At 40.3% G+C, this 24319-nt stretch overlaps 1 protein-coding gene across 1 annotated transcript in view; it reads right to left on the reverse strand.

Moving 5' to 3' along the window:
• Positions 1–4678: 4678 nt before the first annotated feature.
• PJA2 (praja ring finger ubiquitin ligase 2) overlaps positions 4679–24319 on the reverse strand; it is a gene marked incomplete at its 3' end in the record, with an annotated part of 32053 nt that continues 12412 nt past the window's right edge. Inside the window, 8 exon segments of the mRNA XM_082301973.1 lie at positions 4679–4747; positions 4751–4810; positions 6007–6122; positions 6412–6526; positions 10701–10809; positions 12888–13073; positions 14554–14739; positions 18975–20016. Coding sequence (XP_082158099.1) covers positions 4679–4747; positions 4751–4810; positions 6007–6122; positions 6412–6526; positions 10701–10809; positions 12888–13073; positions 14554–14739; positions 18975–20016 — 1883 coding nt within the window.

A 24319-nucleotide genomic window follows, 5' to 3' on the forward strand; every position in this document is an offset into this window, starting at 1 on the left:
CACACTGTAGTTACTAGATTGAAAAAGGGTTTTTTGGGAGGTGTGAGGTTTTTTGTGTTTTGTTTTCTCCTTCTTTTTTTCTTTTTTTTTAGCGTGTGATAATGATTGAGTCTCTGGTATCAGATATAGAGCACACAATTTTCCACAACATAAAAAGTCAATCTGATGATCAGCGAATTCAAGCCTGGAAAGGTGAGTCAGAACACTGATGCACCAGAAATGTATTCTGAGGGGAAATGACACCACATACAAAGCCAGTGGCAGATTATTTTAGACGTGGAGTATGAAAATTCAAGGGAAGCCCTATGGCCAAAGCAGCATCACATCCTGGGGCTCCAAGCCTGTCAAATAAGCAGTGCACTAACTGCCAAGCTGAAAGTGGAACCAGGGGTGCACAGTTCTGAAATAGCCAGAACTGGTGAACTCAGACAGATGAAAAACTGCCCATAGTGAGAGTTTCAAGTGAACACTTCCACTCCAAAGCAAGACCAGAGAAAATTGATGAAGCAGAAAATAAAAGAAAGAAATGTAACAAGGAAATAAATACAAGGAATTAAAATAAAGACATAAAAGAAGTAAAATGAGGAATTAAGCTACTTCAGATCCCACAGGCTTGACAGATCCAACAGAGAAATGGAGTAACTTCTTAAAGTAAACACAAAGGTACTATTAGTTGAATGTTGTTGTAACAGCCTCCAAAGGCTCACATATTTGTGACCTTGCATTGAACTCATGCAAGAGATTAAAAATCCAGCTGGTACCAGTATCTTTATGAGACATAACCATGACCTGATTGCTACCACAGAAATTTGCTGGGATGAACTGGAGTGCTGTGACTGATGGCTACAAACTATCCAAAAGAGACAGGCAAAAAAAGAGTTGGGGGAATTTTCCTCCATGCCAAAAATGAGATTGATTGCACAAAGCTGTCTTTGAAGAACAGCAACATGCAGGTCAAGAGCTTATGGATGGAAATTACAGACTAAGCCAACAACAGAAACCTTGTGGTTGGTGTCTATTACACGTTACCTGATCAAGGAGAGAAGGCTGGTGAAGAGCTCTTTCTTCAGCTGCAGGAAGAATCACATTTGCAGGCCATGATCGTGACAGAAGACTTCAGCCACATGGATGTTTGCTGGGAAAACAGCAGAGGCAACTGCAAGCAGTCCAGGTAAATACAGGAGGGCATTGAGGGTAAGTTTCTAGCCCAGATGATGAAGACAGACCAGAGGAGAAACATTTCTTGACTTGTTTCTCACTAATATGGAAGAATTTATGAGAGAGACCAAGACTGGAGGCAGCCTGGGCTGCAGCAATTAGGCTCTGAAGGAATTCCAATATTGAGGGGTACAGGTCTGGTAACAAGTAGAATGAGCACCTAAACCAAAGACGGCATACAATGCAGCTTGCAAGAAGAGGGGAAGTTAGCAAGATACAGATGGCAGGAAACATGAGGAAGAAATGTGAATGGCTTGGACAGTCTGCAAAGGAAGAAAGGAAGGAAGAAGGCTAAAAAAGAAAATAGGAAGTGATGGTGCACAGACAACTTAGGGCTCTTTCTCAGAGGTAAACTCTAGAAACCCTGTAGAGCTTTCAAAAAGAAAGGGGTGGTTTTGAACTGGATTTTTCACCTGAGGAGTTACTTCAAGGTGATCTGTTTCTATTCTAGTCCAGGGAGTGAGAGGGGTTGCAGAGCTCTGCAGGTAAGATTACAGAGGAGTTACAAGATGACAGAAGGCAGTTAAAGGGAAAGACAAACAGGCCACAAGATTTCAACCCGGCTGAACAGTGCACTCAAACACAGAGATGTGCTGACAGCGGGAACAGAAGCACAGTCTGGGATCCAGGACCCCACTGCTCTGAGAGTCCTTGACTTCTGGGCCACATGATATCCTTCTCTCTGAATGGGAGAGACACAGATCTGACAGACAGGACAGTCACATTCAGAGGGTCAATGGCTCAATGGTCCCACGTGGAGACCAGAGAAAAGAAGATTCCTCCAGCATTATTGTTGGAACTGGCCCTGTTAAACATCTTTGTCAGCAACATGGACAGTGGGACAGAGCAGCCTCACCAAATTTGCTGACAACACCAAGCTGTGTGCAGTGGTGGACACACTGGAGGGAGGGGATGTCACCCAGAGGGACCTTGACAGGCCTGAGAGGGGCCTGTATGAACCTCATGAAGCTCAACAGGGCCAAGCGCAAGGTCCTGCACCTGGGTTGGAGCAAGTCCAAGTACAAACACAGGGTGGGCAGAGAATGGATTGAGAGGGGTACTGAGAAGTACTTGGGATGCTGGATGATAAAAGCTTGATATGACCCAGCAATGTGCACTAGCAGCCCTGAAAGCCAAGTGTGTCCTGGTCTGTATTAAAAGATTGTGGGCAGCAGGCCAAGAGAGATGATTCTGCCTCCATGCTACACTCCCATGAAGCATTTTCCCTGCACCTGGAGTGCTGTGTCCAGCTCTGGAGTCCTAGCATAAGACATGGATGTACTCAAACAGACCCTGAGGAGGGCTGAAAAAATATCCAGGGAGCTGAAGCATCTCCCCTATGAGGACAGGCTGAGAGAGCTAGGGTCATTCAGCCTGGAGAAGACTCCAGGGAGACCTTAGAGAAGCCTTCTAGAGGGTCTAGAGAATAGATGAAGAGCAATTTTTTACCAGGGAGTCCACTGATAACAGGAGGAGTAAGAGTTTTAAACTGAGAGAAGGTTTAGATTAGGTATTAGAAAGAAATTGTGTACTGTGAGGGTGGTGAGGCACTGGAACAGGCTGTCTGGATATGCTGTGGCTGCCCCATCCCTAGAAGTGTTCAAGGCCAGGCTGGATAGGGCTTGGAACAACCTATCTCCCATGGCGGGGGGGGTTAGAACTAGGTGATGTGTAAGGCCCCTTTCGACTCAAACACTCTGATCCAAGCACTTTTCACAGCTTATATAAGCAGCTTATGTGGTTTGTAGGGAGTTATTTTTCAGAGATAGCAGATAACTGCATTTTGCAGCTTTACTTTATATATTAAAAAAAAGTTTGTTTTCCTCAGATGTTCAATCAAGCACAGAAAAGGAAAGAAGGGGGAAATAGGAGCTTTCTGCCTTGAAAAGCAATGAAGGATTCTACAGTGTTTCAACTTAGGAGGCAGTTTACCATGTAACCTTATCCAAAACCCTGGGAACTTTCCCTCTGACTTGAGGGAAATTGTTTTCATACTATGTTAATTACTGTTGCTATGGCTAGTTCAGAAAAAATTGTTACCTCTTTGTCTAATTGCGAAAATAACTTACCAACACCTGCCAGAATCTGAATGCTTCCAATGTACTAGTGCATGTATAGATAACATGAACCTTGAACAGAAACAAGACAATTTTTCCTATTTGCTTTCTCATTCTTTCCCACCTGGTGGCCTTCTATGATGGAGCGACTACAGAAGTAGATAAAGAAAGGCTTACAGATGTCATTTATCTGGATTTCTGCAAAGCCTTTGACAGCGTCCCCCACAACATCCTTCTCTCTAAATTGGAGGATTTGATGGGTGGGCTGTTAGACTGCTAAAAAGTGGCTGGATGGCCATGTCCAGAAGGTGGCGGTCAATGGCTCACAGTCCTAATAGACAACAGTGAGAAGTGCTGTCCCTTCAGGAACCTTCAGTACTGTTTAATGTCTTCATTAATGACACTGATGAAGGGACAAAGTGCCCCCTTAGCGGATCTGCAGATGACACCAAGCTGAGTGGTGCAGCTGACACTCCTGAGGGATGGGATGCCATCCAGAGGGATCTAGACAAACTTGACAAGTGGCCTGTGGGAATCTCATGAGGTTTAACAAGGCCAGGTGCTGGTGCTGCACCTGGGTTGGGGCAGCCCCGGGTGCCAACCCAGGCTGGGGATGAACAGATCCAGAGCAGCCCTGCCCACAAGGACTTGGGGGTGCTGGGGTGAGAGCTGGACATGAGCCAGCCATGGGCACTCCCAGCCCAGAAAGCCAAGTGTGTCCTGGGCTGCATCCAAAGCCCCATGGGCAGCAGGGGAGGGAGGGGATTCTGCCCCTCTGCCCCGCTCTGGTGAGACCCCACCTGCAGAGCTGCCTCCAGCTCTGGGGTCCCAGCACAGGAAGGACATGGAGCTGTTGGAGAGTCCAGAGGAGGCCACCAAGGTGATCAGAGGGATGGAGCAGCTCTGCTATGAGGAAAGGCTGAGAGAATTGGGATTGTTCAGCCTGGAGAAGAGAAGGCTTTGGGGTGACCTAATTGTGGCCTTCCAGCCCCTGAAGGGAGCTCGCAAGAAGGATGGAGAGGGTCTATTCAAAATGGCATGGAGTGACAGGACAAGGGGGAGTGGTTACAAACTAAAAGAAAGCAGGTTTAGATCACATTAGGAGGAAGTTCTTGGCTGTGAGGGCAGTGAGACATGGGCACAGGTTGCCCAGGGAAGCTGTGGATGCCCCATCCCTGGAAGTGTTCAAGGCCAGGTTGGATGGGGCTTGGAGCAACCTGGCTTAGAGGAAGGTGTCCCCGGCCACAGCAAGGGGGGTTGGAGCCAGATGATCATTAGAGTCCCTTCCAACCCAAGCCAATCCATGACTACATATTAATATTTTATACTGAACTGTTTTCACATTATAATTAAAACAGGCATAATTTACATTTTTATTTTGGTGGCAGATTTTATTTCTGACCCTAGTCTGAGGGTCCTGTAGCAATATTAACAGAAGATGCTGAATCATCAACCAAATAAAGAAAACAGGGTCAATCAGCTGCTTCGGGATGTACAGGTGCAAGCACATGACGACAAACAGGGCATGTTCCCGACTACAAAAAGAGAAAAAAAACCCAGGTCATTTGCACAGTTTGCAATTCTATTAAAAAGCTAATAATTATTTATAAAGTATTTAGTGTCTTCACAACAGCACCACCTCAAACTCCAATTTGACTGCAGAGCAACCTGGAGCTGACAGCTAACACAAACTCAGAACAAAGACTTGTTTTGCTTTTAAACTAGCTATGCAGCAAATGCATCAGGTTGTCTCCAAATTCTTCTTCAAAGCATTGATTTTACAGGTGGGATTTCTTTTTTTTTTTGAGGCAAGGATTAAAAATAAGCTAGGCACAGCCCAAATATAAGAGGAAGTGTTTTGTCCTAGTTTTCAGCAATAGCAGTTTACTATGACAACAGAAAAAAAAAAAGCAGGATGTGTAAACCAAGGAAAATTACTATGGTAATCAACATTATCAAGGTAAAAAAATTATAAACCCACCAACTAAATCCATCAACCCTCCATGCTACAGGTGCTCTGCTATGACCCCCATAGTACAATCAATTAATCTCCCTTATACTCTTGAAATTGTGTTGCACTGTAGGCTCACTGAGAACTACCAAGCCCAGGCCTGCACTGCACATAAAGGAGAGTGCAAGTAAAAAAAACATTAATTATGGTCGTTTTAGTCTAGCTTCAACGTGATGCAAGCCTTTTTAAGACATTTGGAAGGAAACTGATTACAGGTTATGAAAATGAAATCTAATATCATATAGAATTACTAAAGGTAATTTAAAAAAAATTAATCTACAAGCATTTCAGTATTTCTTCTGCCAGCCTTAGCTGTCACCATAAATGGGCCTGACATTGTGGTAAGACAGAGCAGACCCATTCTCAGAGAAAATGAATCCATCAACTTTACTTCAAGGCAGGAATATAGTAAAGAAAGCTTTTCTTGTACCAAAAGAAGTTATAACTCATCCATGTCTTTCATTCTCAGTAAAGGAAAATGTGTTTTCCCCTACAGAAATATTCCCTCAATTAAAGAAATTACCCTTCAGGCAAGTACAAATACAGCTTTCTTTCCTCACTTGCACTAGAATTTGGTTCCATAATGCATAAATTCAACAGCCAGTTATCTCTTGGTATTTCATCCCACATTTTCAAGGACTTAAAAGTCGTTCTTCCCCGAAGAATACACGAATTACACAACACCCCCCACAAATCCTCCACCAGTCCTGTAGTACTTACTCTCTGTAACCAAAGAGTTACACAAGGTTTGTGAAACAAATGATGACAGGGTAGCTCAGTTATGATTTCACCTTCTATATATTCACTGCAACAGATAGTACAACACTGCTCTTGACCTAAACCCATGATGAAGAAAAATAATTAATACTTTGTTTTACATCTAAGATGAGCTCAAATCAAAAGAGATATGTTATCAACAGTATCACTAAAGGTTGCAAAATACAGTCACAGTAACTCCAGTAAAGATTAGTTTTCCAGATGGATCAAAATTCTACTCAGATTCAAAAGAACTGAAAACAGCATTATGGAGAAAGTATACTTAAATATTGCATCTATGGTATCACAGAAAGTTGAACTTGATCTTACAAACTTTGTGGAAATTACTTTTTCATTATTTTTCCATACCATTGTAGTCACCTGTGATGATACTCTGCGGCAAACAATCTATGGTTTCTTTCGTAGCTGGTGGATGAGTCTGTTCAACATCAAATGTAAGAGACTCCAACTGTGCCAGAGCAGTCTGAAAGGGTAAGGAGAGATCAAGTTCTCTTACTCACAAATGTAAGATTTCATACAAAAACAAACAAGCAAGAAAAAGAATTCAATTCAAGCAGTATTACTTTTTAAAATGGAAGATACGTCTATCAGACTAACCATTACATCATTTTTAGTTTTGTAATGAATGAGATGAAACTGAAGGTCAAAACAGCAATGCCTTGTTTTTTAAGCATTCTTAGAGTATGAGGACAGAGTCACAATCTACAATGAACATCTGTTAATTTTATAAAGTTAGAGAAAAGGCAGCAAGTTGAAAATGTAATAAGGCTCGCCAATCTAAAACTGTCTTTGCATTTTACTTCTGAAAATAAATGCCTCATTAATGTGTTTCCTGGCTTCAACTATTGAAATAGTCGGGCACAAACAAAAAGTATTAAGCTACACTAATGGTGTAAACTTCCAGAAATAAAAACCCCAAGATCCACGTAGATGTTTCTAATCTTAAGACAGACATAATGCTCTGAAGCAACTTTGTTTTAAACTCAAATTTCACCATACAAAAATCTTTAAGACTCCAAGGCTATGGTATATTTGCTACATATATTTGCTGTGTACATCATACATTCAACCATGTAAGACACTAGAAGGATGTCTAGTAGAAAAAAAAATCAAAATCACAGAACTCAGAATATTTGGTTATATTTGCTAAGAAATGTACTAGCTATACCTGTTTGAACAGCAAACAAACTGAAACTGAAGAACCAAGAACACAGAAGCACCAGGTTCACACCCTTAATGAGTCAGTCACATCCCTTAAGTACAGTAACTTACGGTTCCAATCAGCTTGAAAATTATTTACTCTATTGGCCACAAAACTCTCTTAGTAAGAAGTGTAAGACAGTGTAATCTGTAATGTTGGGAATACACTTAACCAAAAAGCTCTATATACTAGAGAAACACTGGATTATACAGAAACCTTTCCAGTAGTCTTTCCTCTTAAACCTTCCCTAAAGTTACTAGAGCTGCAATCTGAAAACATGCCTGCACTTGGATCACAGTGACAAGGTAGCTCAAGCAACCACAGTACCACAGATCCAACCTAGCAGGTTTATACTCACAGTCAAACCTCTGTGGGGGAGAAAGTTCAGCATGAGCTAACAAATATTTACAGCTCCTACTGCCACATGTATTCTCATCTTGGAATCTCTCAATTTAAGAGAAAACTTGGGGTTATCCCTAGCGCAGTGTGCGAGTCCCCCTGCAAAACAGGTACACTGCTCCAATTTTACAGCTAATACCCATCAAATTCTGCTACAGCAGAAAATACTACCTTACTAACACTAAGATTATTTTAGAATTTGTAATTGGATTTTGCTATAAGTGCAGTGGTAGGTAAAAATATTATGCTTAATCAGAGTAACTACTACACCTGGAAAAACTAGGCAAGATCCTAGTTCACATAGAAGATCCTACGCACACAGAAGGTTGCAACAGTAGCTACGTGTCAAACATCTCTGTTTACACCCAGCATGAGTATTCTCAAACAGAAAACATTGTATTGCTTGCTTGCTTTTGAAACCTACACATAAGAAACATCATAGATATAAAGCCTTACAGTAACTCTGATGCTTAAAGCCACATTTACAAATTCAAAGCAAAGCAGTGTCTATTTTAAAACTTTTCTAAGGCGTATCTTCAAAATACCTGTACTTCATTCCTCTAATTACTCATGTCACTGCTTACTTCTCCATGTACCATAAAAAAATGCTGGACATTGTTTTGTTAAAATCAAGAGCGCTACAGCCTACAGGGGTTTGAACTCTTCACATCTGTGAACTGGCACAGGAAATACTTATAATGTCACTGATGCAGTGCAGACAGACAGCCTGTTCTGTACTGCTAATGAAGTAAACCAGACACTCCCAGCTATGTTGTTTCTTTATAACAGATGAAAGAAAAAAAAAATTTAAATCACACATGCATTTTACTACTTTTAAGAACCCAAAGCCTTATAGAACATAGCTTTTCAAAACAAGTTATCTAGTATTTTCATTACTTCTCCCCTCCAAATATCACAATTACTTGGGATAGCTCTCTCCCACTCCCTCCCCTCTAATTAATTAAGATACACTTGAATTTTGGATGCTTTATTATGTCATATCCCTCTCAAGTATTTCAAAGCAAGAGTAAATCATTTTGCTTATATTTTCTGAACAATTTTAGTAACCAACTTCATACTGGAAAAATATGTGCTCTTTATTTCTGCTTGAGGTTTGAAGGGAATATTTGGAATTCTTACTCACAACCTGTGTTGTCCATGTAGTCACAATCGGTACAATTCCTCCTTTTATTACTCAATTACCACTTTCTGCTGACTAATTCTAAATATGTCAGACTTCTACGCCCACCATAAAGTTTCACACCATTAAGTGCTACTTTCAAGCACAATTGCTATGTTAGAGAATTGGCTTTCCCACATTCACAGTGCCACAGGTACCTCTGTAGTCATCTGCCTGCTTGCTAATGGTGTTCAGTGACACTGTTCCTGGTGACATAAATGCAATTACAGCACCTCCTCAGCCAGCCATGCACATAATCACCTAGGATTACTTTTACAGGTCACTCTGACAAGACTGCACACATTTCTTCTGGCAGAGTAATTAGGCAAATATTGTTACACAGGAATGAGAAAGAATAACTTGAGTCATAATAAACTCAGTCTCCTCTTCAAGTGTTACTATGCAAATTAAAAAAAAAAAAAAAAAAAAGATGGGATTAGTTTCCCCTCTCTACACAGATCCTCTTGCTTTGGTGCAAAGGAGGAGGTCAACTGTTTCTGTAGTTCTGGTTTTTTTGATGTAGTGAGAACCAGCATCTAGGAAAGACACAAGAATATACAGCTTCAAAATACTGCTTTTATAATAAGGATATCAACACACCTTCCCCACATTAATGAAGTGTCTCTAAATGAGTAATGCTAACAAGACCCTACACAGCTGGAGAAAACCCTCTGATACTTGATCATGAATGATGACCTCCCATATACCTTGGGGGATGTACAATGACTGGCAGCTTAAGGCAACAGCCCTTCCACTGCCTTGGAAAAGACCTGTGAAGCTCATTCAGAAAATCATTGACTTTGCACATATCCATGGGAAACAACCCATTATCTATGACTGTTCCACTGCCTGCCAGCTTTAGAAAGCATTTCAAAGTGCCCTTGGTATTTTGTCTGCAAGCACACTATGACATACAGCCTTGCCCTGTTCACCCCTTTAAAGTAAATGCTAGCAGTCAAACTGCCCCTTGCTGCCCTAAACTTATATCACCCAAAAAACATTCAGTTCAGCTGTTGTAACACCATATTATATGTCTACATATCATTTAACTCTTATTTTGACAAATACCCTGCAGGGGAGATTTCTGGTGATGCAAGAATTGTCGCATTGCATCAAACTGGGTTTCTGCTAGCTCTATATTCACTCTGACATTGACCAACCTATAGTAACAAACAAAAGACAAAGATCATAACCATGCTGGCTCTTGATAATGCATGCTTTGGTCTATCCAAAATTAGACAGGTGAAATGGGATTAGAACAAGGTAAAGATAAGAGGTGTTTTTTCTTCTGGGTGGTTTCTTTACCTGATTGGGGTTTTTTGTTTGCTTGTTATTGGGTGGGGGTCTTTTAAACTATTTTTTTTTAAATTTAAAACACACAGAGTCAAGACAGTCAAACACAGGAAAGTCTTCTACTGATAAGTAAAAAAGTAAAAATTTGAGAAATCCAAATGTACTCTTGCAAAAAAAAAAAAAAAAAAAAGCTGGGATAATTCACAGGCACAGATTCAAGTATAAGCTTTCCTTTGTTATGTAGAGAATTTGGCAAAATTCTTTAGAATAAATTAAATGGCATATGTTTATACTGGTAGAAATCAGTAACTTTCTTTCCCTTATGAGGAAATAAATACATATGCTAAAAGGAATAGGTACCAATCAATGACTTCTTGTAGTACATCCTTTAAAAGAACTTCCAAGATGCATTTTCATGTTTGAAGACCTGAAAGTTCAAACTAACACAGGAAGTATTTTTCCCCCCCATTCTCCCAATTTTCAGATTAAGTTGAAGAAGGATTCAACTATAAACATTTGTGTCACAACATCACTGATGTAAGACTATCAGAAATGTTTTAATACCTCCACAGCTTCTAAATGTTCCTCTAGTGCCATAAATGTGAGAAGTTGAGGTTCCATGTAAGGAATAGCTTGAGGAAGTCCTAGGCCATCACCAAACTCATCAAGTAGTCTGAAAAACATGGGTTAGGAAACGGTCTTATTTTCAAAATAAATAGTTGGAACAGAAAGTCTGGGTATATCAAATTATTGCACATCACCTGCTAATAACAGCCAGATACCCAAACAGCTGATCTCTCCCTCCCCTGCCTCAACTGGACATGTAAATAAGATCAAAAGCTCATGGGTCAAGATAACAACAGGGAGATGAGTCACCAATCACCACCACAGGCAAAATAGACTCAATTTAGGAAAAGCCTTAATTTAATTGAAAGGCTGAACCAGATGATCTTTTGAGGTTCCTTTCAAGTTAGGCTGCTCAATGATTCTAAATGAATTTATTGCAAATAAAAATGGATTTGAATGGTGAGAAACAGACAAAAACTAAAACACCTTTCCCTTAGCACTCCCCTTTATTTCCAGACTCAATTTCACTCCTTCATCCTTGACTCCTCCAAGTTCCCCTATCCCAAGCAGTGCACAGGAAAAGGAACAGGGGTTGTGGTCAGTCCACGGTAGTTCCTCTCTGCAATCACTTTCTCCTCACACTGTTTCCCTGCTCCTGCATGGGTCTTTCCCACTATGTGAAGTCCTTCACTAACTGCTCCAGCATGGGTTCTCCATAGACACATTTCCTTTAGCAAATCCCTACCTGTTCCACCATGGTCCTCTCCAGGGGCTGCACGGAAATCTCTTCTCCAGCACCTAGAGCACTTCCGCCCCCTTTCTTTTCTGACCATGGTATCTTGCAGTGTTGCTTCTCTGACATCATCCTAATTTCTCTCTCACACACTGCTCGCTGTCCAGCATTTTTTATCCTTTAAGTATGTTCCCAGAGGCCCCACCCTGTGGTGGGTCCACTGCAGCCAGTTGGAACCAGCTGGGTCCCACATGCGGCAGTCCCAGCCTCTCAGAGGCAGCTTTGCAGCTCCCTACCTCTGGTCCCAGTACAGTGGTACCACACTCCCCACAATATTTACTTCAGAACATCCAGATAGGAGTTTTTAGTGCGCAAGGGCATAAGTTCAGCTAATATGTTTCATATGTATGCTGTTAGGGTTGTTTTACAACTAACAATCAGATTTTGATTACATCATGTGTCACAATTCATGGCTTGGCAGCTCCTTTGAGTTCTGTTCTAGAAATTCAGAAATCAAATCTTAAAACAGGCACAAGTGAAATCATGAACAGGTCTGCATATGCTCAGCAGACAAAACAGACCATCATCAACTTTGTTCCTGTTTTTAGTAACTAGGAAGCTTACCAAGGCTAACCTCCAACACTTAAAACACAGCTTCTGTCCCTATCACACAATTCCATTGCTAGCTTACTGCCTGACAGCGTAAGAACACATGCCTTACTTCTAGTTTGGACTCTCATGCATTAGCTCCTTTTATGCTTTTCCACAGTATAACTTCACAAGGAGAAAATACCAGTGTTGGTATGTCTGCACAGTAGTTTATATTTTAATAAGCAGAAGAAAGCAAGTGTTATGCCTCTCACTGGAAAGCCTTCTATCTCATTCTAAAACAAACACATTATACTGTTCTGAACGTGACTCCAATCACTTTATTCCTGGTATATGCAGCATTTTTATAATAAACTTATTGCAATATCCTCCAGTAATCTAACGACAGAAAATAGAGTGAAGCATTCAAAATTATGATAATATTAGGTAAGTGCATGGCATTTCACAGAGAAATAAAATGCGTTTATAATAGCTAACTTACTCCAGTTTCAAAGGAGGAAAATACCAATTATAAAATAGGAGTGACTTGAACGCTGATTACATTTATATTGCCTTACTTTTGTTATACTTCCACTTGAAAATTAAATGAAATTTAATCCATCCCTATCATATTTAGGGCACCAAAATTTTGTCAAATCACAGCCTGATTTAGCAAATCTATTCCCTTTTCTCTCATTAGCAGATACATAGCACTTGAAGTACTTTAAACCTTAAAATGAGATTATCAGTCCTTGAAGCAACTGCATACTGGTAGCCATGAGTACTTTTGACATCTTACATAAAACACAAAATAGTAACTACAAAACCTCTAAAATTAAAGCAGACAATTATCAAATGCATACCTCCACTCCACATCCAGGTCTTCACTCACACTGGAGTCATCCTCAAGGTTGTTATTTCCATCCAACAAGAAGAATCCAAGATGCACAAATTCACTAACTGGATCGCTTTCCTCATCACTGCTACTTTCTACGTCATCTCGGAATCGTAACCAAGGAATTTCACCTTCCTCCAAAAATGTCTGCTCCCTTAATATAAATAAATGAAAAGCTAAAACTAAAAAGCTAAGAGAATTTACAAACACATGTAAGCAACAAAAGCTAACCATAACACAGACTATACAGGCATGTTTCCTAGACTCCAGAGTCACAGATTAGAAATTTAGCATTTAGCACAAACATTCAAGAAATCTCCAGTGGAATCAGCTCCAGACTCAGCATCTAGTGACACCCATGATTCTGTGGCAAAGTTATTTGCCTAATGCTCAAGGCCAGCAGTACAGTAAGCAGCTTGCTTTGCATTTTCCCTAGTACAGCCAGCATCCCTGCCAGGGTTAATAAATTTGGTACTAAACATTTTCTTATTTATCTACAAGTTCCTAAAGGCATTAAGGAGAAAGATTGTCTTGACACTCTGGAGCAGCCTCCACGGCAAAACTTGGCCTGAATGTAATGCAAAGAGCTACTACTTGCAAGAGAAGCTATCTTGCAAGAGAAAGACTCCCCTCATTCTTGGATACTCCAGAGGAGCACAAGTCACCTGGATACTGAGAGCCACAGGGCTGTGAGTCCCACTTTCCTTATAAAAGGGAAAATAGGCAGGAATTATGTTAAAGATTATATTATATTAAGCATAATCTTAATTATGTTAAGATTCATACATTTTCATGCTGTTCATATAAAAGAAAAGTTAAAAAACACAGAGGTCCATTATTGTTGTTCTGAAACAGATGAGTTTTCATAAAGTTTTCATGAAGTCACACTAGTTCTCCAAGACCCAAGAATGTGGAAAATACTAAAAAAACATTAACAACAAACTGGACTACTTGGCAATAGGCAAGTGAACCTAATAGCGGAAGAAGCTGAAAGAACACTTAGGTGGCTTTTGTTTTATAAAGACTCAAACTAGAGTCAATGTTAGCTGCTTAAAAAAAGCCAAGCACACTCTTCTTAGCTATACATAACTACAAATTTTGCCTTATAGCAAAGGCAGCTGCAGTTTATAAAGTACTGAATGACTGGAAAAATAAAGTACGTTTAAAGTTACTAGGGCAAGCAAGTAGTTCAAGTTTACTTTAATTACTGATGCGGCTGCAGAAAATGAGGAGCAGCAGTGGAATAGAGAAGCAATAAAGCAGAGAGATAAAACAAGTTCTTTTCAAGGAGTCCTAACCAGTATCAAGAGATGTTTATGTAACATGTACATATTTACAACTAACTTCCCAAACTAGCTTTTTGAAGTCAATATATTAAGTCTATTAACCATATTGACACTACATTGTCAATGCACTCTCACTGTTTCTGAATTTTTCATTAGCTAGAACTGTTTGCATGAAATGCCGTATTTTCCCTGATTTGAAATACATACAACTACTCAGATTATTGTGATGTAGGCAAATGATTGCTGGTAACTGCTGTTAGAATAGATGTTATTGTGTAGTGCTGTGTGAGTACCCTACTACTGCTGCCAAAAGCTATAGAAAGTTAGCCAATAAAACTAAAGGCATACCCTTCTTGGAAACAGAAGTCTATGTTCTCCTCTTTCACACCACTGCTGCTCCTCTGCACCTCAGGGTCATGCTCCTCCCTGCATGGGACAGTCTCCCAGCTTTCATCACTTGAGGACTGCTCTTTTTCCATAGCAGTAAAATAGGAAGGTGCAGACGCAGACCATTCTCCATCACTGCACTCTGAGCTGCAATTTAAACAAGGCAACAGAGTATGAATTCAAACACTGCTTTAGGGGAAAGAAAACAAACAAATACTCTGCCATTTCCTACTTTTCTATCAACACTGCTCTCAATATAGGCAATTTTTTTTCTAAGAGACATGAATCTTGTGCTATCTATAGATGCATTACAAATCAAGTGTACAGTTGATTAAAAAAAATAAATCAGTCTGTAAGAAAGAATTCAAGAATTCTGCCCATCCTACTTTGCAAAAATGTTCTGTTCTTCCCTTGCTACACATCCAGAGTACATGAAACAACTCAAGAACATAAACCAGACTCTCTACACACATTTTTCTCCCAGATCACAAAAACAATAGCAGTGGCACTGCTTGATTAACAAATAATAATCAATGTCAGCCTTACCTCTCAGCCAAACAAATTTAAAGTAAAAGCTCTCAGGACATATAAGCCATATAGAATAACTTCTTTAACATAGAAAGATATAATGGATGACTTACTGCAAACTATTTGATTCACGAGCCCAAACAAGATGAATGGCAGGGAATTTTTAAAAGACAATTTGCTCAGCCACCACATAGAAAAGGGCAGTAAATAAGCTTTGGGCAGCTTAAACAAAATAGTAGTGCTAGCACAGTCTAAGGAAGGATGAACTACTGCTACCATTGGTAACGGCACTTAGATGATTCACTCACTACAGTGACAGTTACTGAAATTCAAAATATAGTCAACTAGCTATGTCCCTTCAAAAAGTTAGAGAAAACATATATGCAAACAGCCAGCATGCTTAACAGAGCTCATTTTATAAAGCAATCCACAATACCCACAGTATTACTTTCAAATCTGCTAAACCCAGTATGTTTAGGTGTATTCTTACCTCCCCACCTACAAGCTCACTAATTTCCTCCCTTTATCGAATATTATGAATACATGTCAATAGAACTTTCAATTTAATGAATTTTAAGTCCTTTTGGAAAACAGCACAATATACACTGCAAGTTTTACAAGACTAAGTAAGTTCAAGACACAGATTATATACAAGCATTTTAATTTGAGGCAGGAATATATTCTTCTATCACAATTTTGATGACTAAAAAGTCATGGAAATGAGCATATTCACTAATTTTGGGCTATTTTAATGGATTACTTTAATTTAAAAATCATATCTATTAAGAAATTCTGACAGGTAGTCTAATGCATCTCATATTACACCAATTAAACCTAAATACTGACATTTTTGAACCTTTTGTTCTGTTTGGTTCTTTGGTTTTGGGTTGGGAGTTTTGTTCACTTTGGAATGTTGTTTGTTTTTTATGCTGTTTGATCAAGTTTTTAAATATATATTTTACAATTTTATCTTAGATACTCTAAGACTACCTGAAATACTCAAATTTCTTGTTTTAGTTGTCTCTATTTTACAATCCGAGAATGACTTCCAACACACTTCAAAATAATACTCCTTTGGTTTTAGTCCAGTCACTCATTCAAACCAGAAAAGGATATGCCTAAAGCCACTAATACTAAACAACTGAAGAACATTAAATATTTCAGAACTCAAGATTTAACTGTGCTCAATCTGCAGAGCTGAGATGCAGAATATTACTTAATGGTTAGAGAGTTACAGACTTGTCACTTCCCAAAAGCACAGCACACAAACTTAGCCTCTGCACGTCAATTTTCTGACAATAGTGTCTCCCCTGGCTGAATCCCCTCCTAACCTGTACCTGCCATACAGACCAAAATTAAACGGAGTGAGATAACAGATATGATCCTCCTCCCTCCATGCCTGCCCTGAGACATTCCACCACCCTTCCAACTTAGAACATACATGTTTCTAACAAACATGCAAGACTTTCTCCTTCCCACACAGCTTCTACATGCTAACACCAAAATAGCTGTGCACCTCCTTGAAGCAAAAATGTGAGGTGGAGGCCCACACTGCAACAACCAAAAAGGTGGATTTCTCCCTGGGTTGGGAAAAAGCTAAAATTGAGCTGAAGGATGTCATTTGACACATATGTCAAATCCACTTTCTATGCAAAACTTCACCTTTCAAGAGGGAACATATTACTCCTTTGTACAGACTAATCATCGACAATTTACTTCATAAACATAAGACTTTTGAGGTTCTAGAACATAAATTATGGGGATCCTAAGTTAAAAACATATGACTCCCATTTACTGGTTCAGTTATTGTCATCATCAAGAACATTTCAAATAATCAATCCAGTCTTCCTTTTGTCATGCTACAATAACCCATCACTATGCATCACGGAAGCCAATGCTATAATTGCAGAACACATTCCACCTCCTTCATGGTACTTTAATCTTCTAGCAGCAGCATTTCAAAAATGGAAAAGATTATGCACAAACAAAAATTTTTGAAAAGTAAACTTTACAAGTGAAGGATTCATTTGCAAGTACCTTTACTAAGAATCACAGAATTGTCAGGGTTGGGAGGGACCTTTGAAGATCATCCAGTCCAATCTCCCTGCCATCCTGCAATCCAACCTGGAGCCGGTGACACAGGAGCGGTCCCAGGTGGGCTTGGAATGTCTTCAGAGAGCGAGACTCTATGACCTCCCTGGGCTACCTGTTCCAGTGCTCTGCCATCCTCAATCTGAAGTTCTTATTGTGGTAGAACTTCTTGTGTTTCTGTTTATGCCATCGCTCCCTGTTCCTGTCATTGAGCACCACTGAAGAGACAGTCTGCCACCATCCTTCTGGCATCCACCTTGGAGATATTTATTTGCATTAATGAGATCCCCTCTCAGTCTTCTCCTCTCCAGACTGACCAGGAACAGCTCCCACCTCTCCTTATACGAGAGATGCCCCAGACCCCTCATCATCTCTGTGGCCTCCACTGGACCCTCTCCAGGAGCTCCTTATCTTTCTTCAACTGTGGAGACCAAAAATGAACACAATATCCCAGATGTGCCTCACTAGGGCCAAGAAGTGCGGCAGGATCACCTCCCTGACCTGCTGGCCACACTCTTCCCGATGCATCCCAGGATTCCACTGTCTCTCCAGGCCCCCAGGGCACACAGGACTGGCTCACGGTTAACTTGTCACCCACCAGCACACCCAGGTCCTTCCCAGCAGAGCTGCTCTCCAGTAGGTCAGCCCCCAGCCTGTGCTGGTACTGGGGGTTATCCCTACCCAGGTGCAGGACCCTATACCTACACCTTGAAGAAAAAAAAGCCCCTATGTCTACTATCCCATTTTAAAATGCATTTTATTCTTTCATGGTTGCAACTCTGCAATATTTTAAGGACAAGATTTTAAGCAAATTAATTTTCATGTTTTTCTCTCCACAAAAACACAGGAAACACAATCTACTAAGCAGGTTAGCTTATGAATGGCAAGCACATGCACAAAAGAGCCACATCAACATCCAGAAGACACATCTTGTAAAGAATGCTGTGGGAACAGAATCAACAAGATGAAAGCAAACTGGAAGAAAAATAGGAAGAAAGCCATCACAAACACTACTGCAAGTTCCACAAATGATCAGAAAGCTAGCAATGTTTTTACCCTCAAATAACTCAGTTATATAATTCCAAGTCATAGTGAAAAGTTCTCAACCGACATTTTATGAATAGAAGTTAATCAACGTGTAAGGTTTATCCAAATTAGCCTGTCTTTTAGGTGAAGAGCTCAAAACAGGAGGAACCTGAATACTACTCCTTGTGTCAAGGTTGAAGCAATTTGTAAATCTAAAACTGCAATAGTTAATAGTTACTTTGGAAATACCTATTAGTCTGAAGAATTTCCATTAAAAAAGGGATTATAAGCAACCCTATCAAGTTTTTCTTCAGATATTACAAGGAACAACAATTTCTTTCAAAAGGCTGGAGACAAGAACATAAATAGGCTGCCATACAAAAAACTGAGATTTGGTTGCAAAAAACCAAATCCTGAAGAATAACCCTAGAAGGAAACTTTCAAAGCTGAACAAGGCTTTCAGTCTTTACCCTCCATCTGCTCAGTAAAAATGAAATAAAAATAAACAAATAATATCCCTCAGTGATAAGATGCTCTGACTGCAGACATAAGGAAAGGCTTTTCACATTACCAAGAGAGTGAAGAAGAACTGAAAGGAAAAGTTGCCATCTTGTTATCTGATCATATTCTGAAATGCTTCAAGTTTTTATGTGTCACTGGCTAACATAATGTTCAGTTTTGCACATTATTTACACAAAAGATTCAATACTAAAACAGATATAAAAATGAAATTTTACCTGTCTTCATCTTTGTGGGACATTAAGTAATGTCTGTTGCGGTCTTCAAACTCATTCCAAAAAGCACTGTCACTTAGAACATTGTTTTGTTCTCGAGGTACTGCATTTCTTCTTAAGTCTATTTCTCTGTTCTTTTGATCACTGTGCATTCTTGAGAGAAAGAACAAACCAGAATTCATCTCTTCCTTGCCATCTCTCAAGGGACAGTCAGGATGGCATTGCTGGACATCAGCAATTCCAATTCTCCTCCAGGAATCACTTTCCTCTTCATCATCACTAGGGAGATGATTTTCTCTCTCCAGCTGTTTTGCAGTATTTTGTTTTCTAATTTTAGGTCTCACTACTAGCTCAGGTGAATTTTCTTGGTCAGTCTCTCCATCACTGATGTTTAATACACCAGCAACTGGTATGGGGCTTCCAATTCCAACATCCACTATATGTTTTATCCGCTGTGTTTCGTAACTGTCACCACTCAGGCTAATTTTTGGTATAGCTTCATCTTCAGCAGATTTAAGTGTCCTATTGTTTGGACATGCCAAAGGCATTGGTCCTGCTTCTTCACAATTTTCTCTATAAATGCTGTGGTCGAAAGCAGACAGTCGGGACTGTAAGTCACTGAGAGACTCCACCTCTTTTTCACACTGGCAAAGTATGTTATCTAGTCTTCCCTGAATTAGACCTGCTGCTTCTCTTATCCAAGAACATTTGTATTGAGCATCCTCTTCCTCTCCATCACTGCTATCTGGCTCATAGGAGTCAATGTTTACAAAAGCAATTCCATTTTTAGCATTCAAATCATTACGTCCTCCAGATGTGTATTCTGCAAGGTCCTCAGATTTTTCATACGGATTCATAAAGTCCTGTGAGATTTGGTTGCCTTCTAGACCGTAACAGAACACAGAACATGGTGATGCAGTCACTTCTGAAGATAGGCTTGATGCACTTTGGCAAACAGGTTCTCTAGTGCCAGCATCTTTTGACAAAGGCTCATCTAATAAATCAGCAGAAACTTGAACCAATGGATTGGAACCTTCAGAGAAAGCTTTAAGAAAGAATGCACTGGAATAATCAAAACCAAAAGAAATATTCTCATCTGCAACAACTGCTCATTAAAAAGAAGGGATAATTTACTAGGACTGCAGTGGAAAGTGATAGAAACATTTATCAGAGAAGCAGTCATTCTTCAGTAATATATTTACTTTCTCATTTATACAAACTAAATTTATAGAAATAGATCTAAATTATACAATTCCAGCTACAGATGTGATAAGGAAAAAAGGATTAAAGGAACACGTACACAAGCAGAATTTTTACATTGTTTATATAAAAGGGAATTATAAGATAACAGGAAAACTGAAAGAACATCTCTTTCCATATTGGACTACCCATTCATTAACTGGCTAAATTGTGCCTTCTGCCACACTCAGATAAAACCACTTACTGCTACTATAAATTACATACTAAGAGAACTGTATTTTGTACATGCACCTTTGAGTGCAACTCTTTATAAGAAGAAAACAGCAGGGTTGAATGTGGTATTACAGTTAATAGTTGCTTCATCACGAATGCATTTTAGTTATATTACACTTGAACACTTCTTGCATAAAGAGACAATAAACATCAAATCTAGCAGAAAGAGTTGAAGAAGGTAAAACACGTATACTGCTGCTACTACAAAATCAATCCCTTGTTCAAGTAATTTTTAAACTCCTAACCAAGGAAATAGTCCAGACTATTTTGTCCAAAATCTCATCTAAATTGTTACTCCATGACTAGGTTGGTGAATTCCTGGCACTGGAATCTTATGAGAGCTATGCCCATCAGCACCAGGAATCTGGCTTCCAGGAAAAAATACTGTATCTAACTAACTAGAATCTTGAAGCGCCTCCACAAAATTGCTAAGAGCTGAGGCTGGCTGGCAGGGCCCTCTGGAGATCATCCTGTCCACTCCTCTTGCCCAAGCAGAGTCCCATACAGTAAGTTGCCAAGGAACAAATCCAGTCATATTTTTAATATTTCCAATAATATCTCCTTCTACCCACCTTCCACAGTTTCTTAGATTCCTAAAGCACCTGGATGATAACTTCATGGCAGAGGTACTAAATGGGCCAACTAGGATAGGTGCCCCCCTTGATTTATTGCTTGATAACAGAGGGTCTCATAAGCCAAGAGACTGGTGACAATCTTGGCCACAGTGAGCATGAAGTGATCGAGTTTAAAGTCTCTGGTGATAGAAGGAAAAGTAAAAACTTCAACTCTGGACATGAGAAGAACAGACCTCAGGCTGCTTAGGGCACTAGTTAGTGAGATCTGGGGAAAATGCTTTGGAAGGTTGCTGGGGTCGGTGCTGGTCACTTTTTAAGAACGACATCCCAAGGGCACAGAAATAGGCAATTCCAAAAATGTTGGGAAGTCAAGCAAGTGAGGCAGAAGGCCAGCTTGGATGATTAGAGATCTTCTTTAGGAGCTAAAGCAAGAAAAGAATTTGTATGGCCTGTGGAAGCAAAGTCAGGTGACATGGGAGGAATACAGACATGCTGCTGCCACTGTAGGGAGAAAATTCATGAGGCCAAAACTCAACTGGGGTTGAAGCAGGTCAGAAACGCAGGGGACAATAAAAAGAGCTTTTTTAAGTATGTCAGTGCAAAGGCAGTGCAGAAATAACATCAGCCCATTACAGGAAAAGGATGGTCAACTCACAGACAGGGAAATAGACAAGGCAGAGATATTACATGATTTCTTTGCCCATCTTCAAGACCGATGAAGAGAGAGCTGATCTCCAAGGCGGTCCCAGCGTCCTGAGCTGGAGGACGATGACCATGAGAATGGTCAACTCCCAGTCAGCCCTGAACTTGTATGAGATCTGCTGCTCCTGCTGAATCCGTGTAAATTTAAAGGGCCTGATGGGATTCATCAGAGAGTAGTCAACAAGCCAGCTGATGTCACAGCAAGGCCTCTCTCAACGATTTTTGAACAATTCTGGGAATCCATAGAGGTCCCAGCTGACTGGACGCTGGCTAATGCTGTCCCAGTTTTCAAGGAGGGCAAGGATGACCCTGGAAATGCAGGCCTCTCAGTCCACTTCAGTTACTGGTAAAATTAGAGATGACTGTTCTGGTGTAGCGAAAAACCTGAAGGACAATGCAGCCATTGGTCACAACTAGCAGGGTTTCATGAGAGGAAAGTCCTATTTGTCAAACCTAATTTCCTTTTACAAAAAGGTATCCCACCTACTGGATCAAGGGAACCAGTTCATGTAATCTTCATGGATTTTAGCAAAGCTTTTGATACTGCCTCTTATAGGATCCTTCTGGACAAAACTGCCCACAGCTGGATTAACACATCATGTGATGGGTGAGCAACTGGCTCACAGGCCAGGCACCAAAAGTGACAGCGAATGGAGTGAAATCACACTGGTGACCAGTCATAGTGGGGTTCTACTGGGCTCCACTTCAGGCCCAATGCTCTTCAAATCTTCATAAACAACCTAGACACAGGACTCAAAGGTACACTAAGTAAGTTTGCTGATGATACTAAATTGGAAGATGCTGATGAGCTGCTGGAGAGCAGCACCATGGAAAGCAATGTGGGTGTCCTGGTCAATGGCAAGTTGAACATAAGTCAGCAGTGCCCTGGCAGCCAGGAGGGCCTGGGGGCCATCAGGCACAGCATCACCAGCCAGACCAGGGAGGGGATTGTCCCACTGTGCTCTGGGCTGAGGCAGCATCACCTCGAGTGCTGGGGGCAGTTTATGTACCACCATGTAAGATAGAGAGTGTCTAGAGGAGGGCCATGAAGATGGTGAAGAACCAGCAGGGATAAGCCACACAAGGAGTGGCTGAGGTGACTTCATCTGTTTGGTAATAAACACATGAACAAATGCAACGGAAAAGCATTTTGTTATTAGACTAATTTACATACAAAGCAACTGTATTAAAAACAGGGAGATAATACACCCTTAAACCGCATGTATCTAATGACCCATAAAATAACTGCATGCTGCTGTCTGTGTAACTGTAACAAGAAATATGGTAGCGTTATAGAGAGAAAGTAGGAAGATCTCCACAAACATCAACACTACCTTAAAGGAAATATACCTTTAACTAGAGGAAAGCATAGAAAATGTATGAAGCATGGACAACAGTAAACACACTTCAATTAGAAAAAATTAAAAACCACCCAAATATTATCTACATCATAACAGTTACAAGAACAAAGCGCTAAGCCATTATCATTTAAAAAGAAAAACAAAATTGGAATAAGAAAGCAGTTTCAAAATAGTCTATAAGGGAAGGAGGAAAAAAGAAGCTACCTTGTAGAACCATAGAATCACTTATGTTGAAAAAGACCTCTAAGATATCAAGAGCAACCATAAATCTAACGCTGCCAAGTCCACCATTAGACCATGGATACACATTTTAAGGACCTCCAAGAACTGGCAACGCCACCACTTTTCTGGGCAGCCTGTTCCAATGATTGACTACCCCTCTGGTGAAGGTATTTTCCCTAACAGCCAATTAAACCTCCCCTGGTGCAATCTGAGGACATTTTCTCTTGTTCTATCACTTATTGGGAAGAAAGAACCTCACGCTCCTCACTCCAGCCTCCTTCTCAGCAATTGTACAGAGCAAGAAGGTCCCCCCTCCTTTTCTCCAGGCTGAGCACCCACAGCTCCCTCAGTTACTCCTCATCAGACTTGTGCTCCAGACCCTTCCCCAGCTCTGCTCCCTCCTCTGGACACACTCCAGCCCCTCAACGTCCTTCCTAAATTGAGGGGCCCAGAACTGGACAAGGTGCGGCTTCACCAGTGCCGAGCACAGGGAGGACAGTCACTGCCCTGGTGCCACACTATTGCTGACAAAGTCCAGGTGCCTTTGGCCACCTGGGCACACTGATGGCTCATATTCACCCTGTGTTGAGTAGTATCCCCAAGTCCTTTACCCCCAGGCACTTTGGAAGATCTAAGGCTGCATCAAATGCGGTTTTTCAAGCTGAAAACCTCAGCCAAAGAAATTGGACCGTATTTCTAATCCAAGAAGCCATTCTGTATTCCTCTATTAAATTATTATTCAGATGCTAATGTCACAGAAGGCATTTTGATAAATACTAACATCGAACATTCATTAAACAAAAAAGGGAAGTGGTTTAACTGGTACAAACAAATAAAAAAAGGACTTTCAAAGATGTTTTATAGGCTTAAACTAATTTTTACTATGGCTGAGAAAGACAGAACAACCTGGGTCACGATGTATCCAATATTTCACAGCCTAGTTCCAAACAGAAGGTGAGAATAGGTATTCTCTTCCAAATGTGAATTTTAATTTGAAGACAAAATAATTTGAATT

This window comes from Coloeus monedula (genome assembly GCF_965178545.1).
Source record: "Coloeus monedula genome assembly, chromosome: Z".
Taxonomy (NCBI): domain Eukaryota; kingdom Metazoa; phylum Chordata; class Aves; order Passeriformes; family Corvidae; genus Coloeus; species Coloeus monedula.